General features: G+C 47.8%; 1 protein-coding gene across 1 annotated transcript; it reads left to right on the forward strand.

Annotated features, from left to right (window-relative positions):
* The first annotated feature begins 1,885 nt into the window (after window positions 1-1,885).
* LOC138353195 (uncharacterized) lies at window positions 1,886-2,227 on the forward strand. Its single transcript, XM_069306073.1, has one exon. The coding sequence runs from the start codon at window positions 1,886-1,888 to the stop codon at window positions 2,225-2,227; it is 342 nt and encodes a 113-aa protein (XP_069162174.1).
* The last annotated feature ends 8,374 nt before the right edge of the window (window positions 2,228-10,601 follow it).

Raw genomic sequence — 10,601 nt, forward strand, 5'->3', positions numbered from 1 at the left:
GCTATTGTCTAACGAGAAGCGTATCAAACGCGACGCATTGATCTCTAGAAGCGATCAATTTTTGCCATTCATCAAATATTATTTAAACGCCGGAAATTTGTCGATGCGATGGCAGGTTGGATGAAACGAATAAGAAACACTACTTTTTAACATGTTAGAAAACAAGAAGCACGACTCTTAAACATATCAGGAAACAAAAAACATGACTTTTTAACATGACAGATAACAAGAAACATGACTTAACATGTTAGGGAACAAGCCATGAGTTCATCAAGGCAGCCATCGTCTTCACAACACAGAAACAATCGAGGGGGCTCTGAGGCGGGTGAGAGTGCTGCTCCTGTTCCTGCTGCTGCTGCTGCTGGTGCTGCTCCTGTTCCTGCTGCTGCTGCTGCTACTGCTGGTGCTGCTCCTGTTCCTGCTACAGTGATCACCAGCAATAATGAATGAACTGAGGCCGCCAGAGTCTTCAGAGGGGGAGGGAGGTGGAACAGCCCTAGATACACGTATCTGGTACCCAGTAACCAGTACTTGAGTAAACCCAGCCCCAGGTACTCAAGTTACATAGTCTCTATGCTGACTCTACTCTTCAGAGGAGTAGCAGAGGTCTAGGCCTCCTCCTTCGACAGTAGCACTCTGGGACCATGTGGTTTGGGGTGGGGGGGGGGGGGAGGGACTCACTGTGAGTGAAAGTGAGTGACAGATTCGACTTTCACTCACAATGAGTCCTATCCTGTGTTCCATTCCTTCCTCTCTCTCTCTCTCCCCTCTCCCTCTTTCTCTCATCTTTCTCTCTCTCTCTCCCTCTCCCTCTCTCTCTCTCTTTCTCTCTCCCTCTCTTGTTCCACAGCTTCTATACTCTTACCTTCGTGTCTCTTGCTGAGCTCTACACATTTCTTACCTCTTATTCGCTCTCCCCTTCCCTAACTCTCCCCTCCCCTCGCTCTCCCCTCCTCCTCCTTCTCAGCGACCAGTCACAATTATTGAGCACCTTCCGCCCTGTGCACCGTCGCACCAAACACACCTAAAACTTATTCTTTTGAAAGTGTCCACGCGTTCCTGACTGCCGCCTCGGGGCAGAGAGAGAGAGAGAGAGGAGAGAGAGAGAGAGAGAGAGGAGAAGGAGAGAGAGAGAGAGAGAGAGAGAGAGAGAGAGAGAGAGAGAGAGAGAGAGAGAGAGAGTGTGTAGAGGGTGGAAAGGTAAGGCTAAGAAATACACAAACCAATTTTAGCTTCCTTGTATAACCTAAAATAGGTAAAAACCTATTTGAACCATAAACTAACTGCCAACAAACTAGTCACGATATGGGTTGAAACGGGTAAGAAACATGATTTAAAGTCATGTTTTAATACTCGACTATTAACGTCGAGTGCTTCGACCCAGGAGCTGAAGACCAGCCTGCAACACCACAGACAGGTGAGAACCCCCACAAATACTCCAACATAAGCGTACAATTCCAGTCGACTCAGAATATTCATCATTCAACTCATATACTCATCCATCAACTCATTCTAGTTTGCATTAATCATCACTCTCGCGTCATCAACAACACGAAACAAATCAAATTTATATAACAAATTTATAATTATATAATTTATATAAAAATAAAAATAAAAACATGTTGATGGCATCACAGAGCATTGTGCTGTGAGGCAGAGATGAGGGAGAACATCCCATCGTCTCCCTTAATACGTCTCATTTTAGCCGGAATGGACAGATCCTTAATATTGAACGTCTGCATCAACCTCATTAGACTAGGTGGATTGCTTCCAGTCTTACATTTCCTAGTTTTACCTAACTAATATTTTCTCACTCTTCTGAGTAAGCAAAACCGTTCCATTCTTGTAAACGGAGTGGCAAATCGAGAGAGAGAATACCTGTTTGATGGGGTTCTGGGAGGTCTTCTACTTCCCCAAGATCCCCAAGACTCCCCAAGACTCCCCAAGACTCCCCAAGATCCCCAAGACTCCCCAAGACTCCCCAAGATCCCCAAGACTCCCCAAGATCCCCAAGACTCCCCAAGACTTCCCAAGATCCTCAAGACTTCCCCAAGATCCAAGACTTCCCAAGATCCTCAAGACTCCCAAGATCCTCAAGATTCCCCAAGACTCCCCAAGATCCGAAGGCTCCCCAAGATCCCCAAGACTTCCCAAGATCCTCAAGACTTCCCCAAGATCCTCAAGGCTCCCCAAGATCCCCAAGACTCCCCAAGACCCCCAAGAATAGGATCACAAAAACACACTACCCTTTTCCTATGCACCACGTAGGTGTATTTCCATCATGGTGTAGCCCCAGAGGTGCCAACACCTCCCTCACCAGCAGGAGCGCGGCGCTGGCCTGGAATACAAAGCCAAGAAGGGCGCGGTGGCGACGGCTGGCTTCCAAAACTAAACTCTAAGCCACACCGGACTTCGCGAAACAGCGCCAAATGCACACAACTTATCCTTTCAGAATTCGCGATGGCTACAGGAAAATATATATAAAATGAGGCGTTGGTGTTACCCCGGCTCAGGTTCAACCTTCCAACCGCTTCTGGCACGTGCTCCAGTGCCAATAAAATTAACTTTAATGGTCGAGTTGGGATTTGGACGCTTATGGGTGATCGCTATTCAGTCTCCTGTTATCAGTCTGGACAAGTAAACGATGTGTGTATTTATAATATAACCTGGCGGGGGGATCCAGTGGATTTGTCGAGTTGTAGTGTGTGATTGTTCTGGAGGGTTGTAAAGTGGATTATACCCAGCTGTGACGGGAGGCAGAAGTCACCCAGCTGTGACGGGAGGCAGAAGTCACCCAGCTGTGAGGTGAGGCAGAAGTCACCCAGCTGTGACGTGAGGCAGGAGTGTGTCACCCAGCTGTGAGGTGAGGCAGGAGTGTCTCACCCAGCTGTGAGGTGAGGCAGGGGAGTGTCACCCAGCTGTGAGGTGAGGCAGGGAGTGTCACCCAGCTGTGAGGTGAGGCAGGGGAGTATCACCCAGCTGTGAGGTGAGGCAGGGGAGTATCACCCAGCTGTGAGGTGAGGCAGGGGAGTGTCACCCAGCTGTGAGGTGAGGCAGGGGAGTGTCACCCAGCTGTGAGGTGAGGCAGGAGTGTCTCACCCAGCTGTGAGGTGAGGCAGGGGAGTGTCACCCAGCTGTGACGGGAGGCAGGAGTGTGTCACCCAACTATGGGTAAAAAGGAGCTTCGACTCAATTCGTGTCGGACATAACCAGCCGTTTAACCCTTAACAAACATCGACTAGAACTACTGACAATCAACAGGCACTAGCAGTAGTTTCCCCCCCCACCCCACCCCCCACAAACACCACGCGCGTGCGAGCGCACCCACTACACACACACACACACGCACGCACGCAAACCAACCACATACCTCACCATTAACCAGTCTACAATATACAACACATTGCACAATCCGTCTTCAACTGCAACATTCACACTCACATCAACCAACGCAGCCAAAAAATGACGCAACAAATCCTATAAAGCATTACTCTCAACAGGACCACCATAGTGCATGTTAGATTATGCAATTAAACGAAATGTAGCTCATGGACAATCTCTCACCGGGATACAATTAAACAGGATTTTAAAATAAAATCTGCAATTCATGATGAATTCAGCGTATTGGTGGCGGGCGATGAACCACCACCGGATGTTCTCTGGCGCAAATAGTGAATAATATTATGGATATCAACATCCCTATTTATATTTACGCGTCCCATTTACTGTGTCGTGGGACGGGTAGATTGGCAGTCCCTCCCGGAGGCCTGATGGCTGCCAGATACCCTGTGTGTACCGGTGTCTGGGTGTCCGGTGACTGGGTGTACCGGTGGCTGGGTACCGGACTGGGTGTACCGGTGACTGGTGTACCGGTGACTGGTGTACCGGTGTCTGGGTGTACCGGTGACTGGGTGTACCGGTGACTGGGTGTACCGGTGGCTGGGTGTACCGGTGACTGGGTGTACCTGACTGGGTGTACCGGTGACTGGGTGTACTGGTGAATATGTGTACCGGTGACTGGGTGTACCGGTGACTGGGTGTACCGGTGACTGGTGTACGGTGACTGGGTGTGCGGGACTGGGTGTACTGGTGACTATGTGTACCGGTGACTGGGTACCGGTAACTGGGTGTACCGGTGGACTGGGTGTACTGGTGACTGGGTGTACCGGAGACTGGGTGTACCGGTAACTGGGTGTACCGGTGACTGGGTGTACCGGAGACTGGGTGTACCGGTGACTGGGTGTACCGGTGACTGGGTGTACCAGTAACTGGGTGTACCGGTGAACTGGGTGTACCGGTGTCTGGGTGTACGGTGACTGGGTGTGCCGGTGACTGGTGTACCGGTGTCTGGGTGTGCCGGACTGGGTGTGCCGGTGACTGGGTGTGCCGGTGACTGGGTGTACTGGTGACTGGGTGTACCGGTGTCTGGTGTACGGTGACTGGGTGTGCCGGTGACTGGGTGTACTGGTGACTGGGTGTACTGGTGACTGGGTGTACTGGTGACTGGGTGTGCCGGTGACTGGGTGTACTGTGACTGTGTGTACCGGTACCCAGCATGCAGGAGCGCCACTGTTCAACGTACCAACGGGCGCCAACAGGAACACGCACGGTACCTTCGTTTGTGGTAAACATTTAAATGGTTATTAACCTCAATGAACAACACCCGAGTGTCGATAAAGTCAACCATGTGTCCGTACACTCTCACAGAACACACTTTGTTGACCATACTAAACACACTTTGGTTACATTCCCTTGTTGGCTTGTTGAAGGCAAGGAATGTAACCCTTACATTCCCTTGTGGCTTGTTGAAGGCAAGGGAATGTAACCCTTACATTCCCTTGTTGGCTTGTTGAAGGCAAGGGAATGTAACCCTTACATTCCCTTGTTGGCTTGTTGAAGGCAAGGAATGTAACCCTTACATTCCCTTGTTGGCTTGTTTGAAGGCAAGGGAATGTAACCCTTACATTCCCTTGTTGGCTTGTTGAAGGCAAGGGAATGTAAACCCTTACATTCCAGGCATAGTCATAAGAACATAACATAAGACCAAAGGTAACTGCAGAAGGCCGATTGGCCCATACGAGGCAGCTCCTATCTATAACCACCCAATCCCCTTATCAGTCTTATCAGAACAAGTGACTGTTAACTGAAATAACCTGAGCAGGATCAACGGGGGGGACAGTTACCTGTTATTCTTGACACCTGCCAATCAAACAGACTCGTGTGTCGTCCCACAGGTGAGATCTTCAGGTATCCTTCGTGTCTTAGAGACCGGGGTAATAATTACCCAGGTGAATGGTGTGTATATATATATATATATATATATATATATATATATATATATATATATATATATATATATATATATTATATATATATAGATATATATATATATATATATATATATATATATAGATATATTTGGTCGATATATAAAATAAACTCCTTGTAAATCACAGTATACAAATTACTGTATTCAAGCTACATTTAGCAGTACAAGTCCTATTAATTACATTTTATGGCGTGTGATTTACCAACGTAAGTGCCACTGCTCTTAATTGCTGGGTATAATTATTTGATATGGCCAAGCACCTGTGAATTGTAATTTATATTAATCTCTTACGAATGAAATCAATCAAGACGTGATACATGAAGCATTTGAAGCACCAAGTAGCTAGCCGAAGGAACAAAGGAGCTTGTCTTAACTTTGAAGTATTAAGAAAGTATAAGTGTTGACAGTGTAACCGGTGTGAGTGCTGGGCTCTCAAGTGCTTAGAAGTGTAAGCGTTCATAAGTGTGTCGCCTCGTAAGAGCGCGCTTCATCAATAACAAACATTAAACAGGTATATACGTCTGGATATACTGCTCACACGTCACTAGTAAATCAGGGTAATGAGGAGTATATCATACACAGGGTTCAGGGCGTCATGTGCTCACTGTGTGTACCTTTGATGAGTAGGGCGGCGTTATGTTACGGGTTATCATGCCATGCCACATCTTGGTGGCTTAATCTTCATTAATCGGGTTGTAACTCTTGCCAGCTGGCCTTAGTCCATGGGCCAAGTGATGGGGCCAGGTGGGCCGGGCCAAGTGATGGGGCCAGGTGGGCCACACCAGTGGCTGGCCCAGGTGGCCATACTACCAGTGACGGTGTCACAGTACACATTCCTGGTGTCACGTGGGGAGCATAAACCACCAATGGAAGATCATTAATCACAGTCATATTTAATAGTGTCACGGGAGGAGGGAGAGTATAGAGCCACATTGCTTCATTCAATATGACACTCCCGTTAACTGGCTGTCAGGCATGACATGTCATTCTCTACCATTGGTATATTAAAAGTTGTTTACCATCGATGATTTAAGTTTCTAGAGCAATTTACTCTTTATTGTGTGTGTGTGGTGTGTGTGTGTGTTGTGTGTGTGTGTGTGTGTGTGAGTACTCTCCTATATGTACTCACTCAGATGTGCGTGTAGGGTCGAACTAAGCTCCTAGCCTCGCCTTCTGAACGTTCATATATTAATGTGATAACTCATTCTCACGTTTTATCATATTAACATTTAACAATTTTGAATCAAATTAGCTTCAACGAATTCTGGGTACAACCAGTTGCACTTACTGACAGCTCCGACACTGGAGAGTTATAATGACTGAACCACACACAAGATGGAGAGACCGCGACGTTTCGGTCCGTCTTGGACCGTTATCAAGTCGTGTGCGTGTGAGATTCACACACGATTTGATAATGGTCCAAAACAGACCGAAACGTCGTCGTTTCTCCATCTTGTGTGTGGTTCAGTCATTATAACTTCTCCAGTGTCGGAGCTGTCAGTAAGTGCAACTGGTTGTACCCAGAATTCGTTGAAGCTAATTTGATTCAAAATTGTTAAATGTTAATATGATAAAAGCGTGAGAAATGAGTTATCACATTAATATATGAACGTTCAGAAGGCGAGGCTAGGAGCTTAGTTCGACCCTACACGCACATCTGAGTGAGTACATATAGGAGAGTACTCACACACACACACACACACACACACACACACACACACACACACACAATAAAGAGTAAATTGCTCTAGAAACTTAAATCATCGATGGTAAACAACTTTTAATATACCAATGGTAGAGAATGACATGTCATGCCTGACAGCCAGTTAACGGGAGTGTCATATTGAATGAAGCAATGTGGCTCTATACTCTCCTCCCTCCTCCCGTGACACTATTAAATATGACTGTGATTAATGATCTTCCATTGGTGGTTTATGCTCCCCACGTGACACCAGGAATGTGTACTGTGACACCGTCACTGGTAGTATGGCCCACCTGGGCCAGCCACTGGTGTGGCCCACCTGGCCCCATCACTTGGCCCGGCCCACCTGGCCCCATCACTTGGCCCATGGACTAAGGCCAGCTGGCAAGAGTTACAACCCGATTAATGAAGATTAAGCCACCCAAGATGTGGCATGGGCATGAATAACCCGTAACATAACGCCGCCCTACTCATCAAAGGTACACACAGTGAGCACATGACGCCCTGAACCCTGTGTATGATATACTCCTCATTACCCTGATTTACTAGTGACGTGTGAGCAGTATATCAGACGTATATACCTGTTTAATGTTTGTTATTGATGAAGCGCGCTCTTACGAGGCGACACACTTATGAACGCTTACACTTCTAAGCACTTGAGAGCCCAGCACTCACACCGGTTACACTGTCAACACTTATACTTTCTTAATACTTCAAAGTTAAGACAAGCTCCTTTGTTCCTTCGGCTAGCTACTTGGTGCTTCAAATGCTTCATGTATCACGTCTTGATTGATTTCATTCGTAAGAGATTAATATAAATTACAATTCACAGGTGCTTGGCCATATCAAATAATTATACCCAGCAATTAAGAGCAGTGGCACTTACGTTGGTAAATCACACGCCATAAAATGTAATTAATAGGACTTGTACTGCTAAATGTAGCTTGAATACAGTAATTTGTATACTGTGATTTACAAGGAGTTTATTTATATATCGACCAAAATATATATATATATATATATATATATATATATATATATATATATATATATATATATATATATATATATATATATATATATATATATATATATATATATATATATATATACACACCATTCACCTGGGTAATTATTACCCCGGTCTCTAAGACACGAAGGATACCTGAAGATCTCACCTGTGGGACGACACACGAGTCTGTTTGATTGGCAGGTGTCAAGAATAACAGGTAACTGTCCCCCCCGTTGATCCTGCTCAGGTTATTTCAGTTAACAGTCACTTGTTCTGATAAGACTGATAAGGGGATTGGGTGGTTATAGATAGGAGCTGCCTCGTATGGGCCAATCGGCCTTCTGCAGTTACCTTTGGTCTTATGTTATGTTCTTATGACTATGCCTGGAATGTAAGGGTTACATTCCCTTGCCTTCAACAAGCCAACAAGGGAATGTAAGGGTTACATTCCCTTGCCTTCAACAAGCCAACAAGGGAATGTAAGGGTTACATTCCCTTGCCTTCAACAAGCCAACAAGGGAATGTAAGGGTTACATTCCCTTGCCTTCAACAAGCCAACAAGGGAATGTAAGGGTTACATTCCCTTGCCTTCAACAAGCCAACAAGGGAATGTAAGGGTTACATTCCCTTGCCTTCAACAAGCCAACAAGGGAATGTAACCAAAGTGTGTTTAGTATGGTCAACAAAGTGTGTTCTGTGAGAGTGTACGGACACATGGTTGACTTTATCGACACTCGGGTGTTGTTCATTGAGGTTAATAACCATTTAAATGTTTACCACAACGAAGGTACCGTGCGTGTTCCCTGTTGGCGCCCGTTGGTACGTTGAACAGTGGCGCTCCTGCATGCTGGGTTACCGGTACACACAGTCACCAGTACACCCAGTCACCGGCACACCCAGTCACCAGTACACCCAGTCACCAGTACACCCAGTCACCAGTACACCCAGTCACCGGCACACCCAGTCACCGGTACACCCAGACACCGGTACACCCAGTCACCAGTACACCCAGTCACCGGCACACCCAGTCACCGGCACACCCAGTCACCGGCACACCCAGACACCGGTACACCCAGTCACCGGCACACCCAGTCACCGGTACACCCAGACACCGGTACACCCAGTCACCGGTACACCCAGTTACTGGTACACCCAGTCACCGGTACACCCAGTCACCGGTACACCCAGTCTCCGGTACACCCAGTCACCGGTACACCCAGTTACCGGTACACCCAGTCTCCGGTACACCCAGTCACCAGTACACCCAGTCACCGGTACACCCAGTTACCGGTACACCCAGTCACCGGTACACATAGTCACCAGTACACCCAGTCACCGGCACACCCAGTCACCGGTACACCCAGTCACCGGTACACCCAGTCACCGGTACACCCAGTCACCGGTACACATATTCACCAGTACACCCAGTCACCGGTACACCCAGTCACCGGTACACCCAGTCACCGGTACACCCAGCCACCGGTACACCCAGTCACCGGTACACCCAGTCACCGGTACACCCAGACACCGGTACACCCAGTCACCGGTACACCCAGTCACCGGTACACCCAGTCACCGGTACACCCAGCCACCGGTACACCCAGTCACCGGTACACCCAGACACCGGTACACACAGGGTATCTGGCAGCCATCAGGCCTCCGGGAGGGACCTGCCAATCTACCCGTCCCACGACACAGTAAATGGGACGCGTAAATATAAATAGGGATGTTGATATCCATAATATTATTCACTATTTGCGCCAGAGAACATCCGGTGGTGGTTCATCGCCCGCCACCAATACGCTGAATTCATCATGAATTGCAGATTTTATTTTAAAATCCTGTTTAATTGTATCCCGGTGAGAGATTGTCATGAGCTACATTTCGTTTAATTGCATAATCTAACATGCACTATGGTGGTCCTGTTGAGAGTAATGCTTTATAGGATTTGTTGCGTCATTTTTTGGCTGCGTTGGTTTGATGTGAGTGTGAATGTTGCAAGTTGAAGACGGATTGTGCAATGTGTTGTATATTGTAGACTGGTTAATGGTGAGGTATGTGGTTGGTTTGCGTGCGTGCGTGTGTGTGTGTGTGTGTAGGTGGGTGCGCTCGCACGCGCGTGGTGTTTGTGGGGGGTGGGGGTGGGGGGGAAACTACTGCTAGTGCCTGTTGATTGTCAGTAGTTCTAGTCGATGTTTGTTAAGGGTTTAAACGGCTGGTTATGTCCGACACGAATTGAGTCGAAGCTCCTGTTTTACCCATAGTTGGGTGACACACTCCTGCCTCCCGTCACAGCTGGGTGACACTCCCCTGCCTCACCTCACAGCTGGGTGAGACACTCCTGCCTCACCTCACAGCTGGGTGACACTCCCCTGCCTCACCTCACAGCTGGGTGACACTCCCCTGCCTCACCTCACAGCTGGGTGATACTCCCCTGCCTCACCTCACAGCTGGGTGATACTCCCCTGCCTCACCTCACAGCTGGGTGACACTCCCCTGCCTCACCTCACAGCTGGGTGACACTCCCCTGCCTCACCTCACAGCTGGGTGAGACACTC

This window comes from Procambarus clarkii, chromosome 56 (assembly GCF_040958095.1).
Source record: "Procambarus clarkii isolate CNS0578487 chromosome 56, FALCON_Pclarkii_2.0, whole genome shotgun sequence".
NCBI classification, from domain to species: Eukaryota; Metazoa; Arthropoda; class Malacostraca; order Decapoda; family Cambaridae; genus Procambarus; species Procambarus clarkii.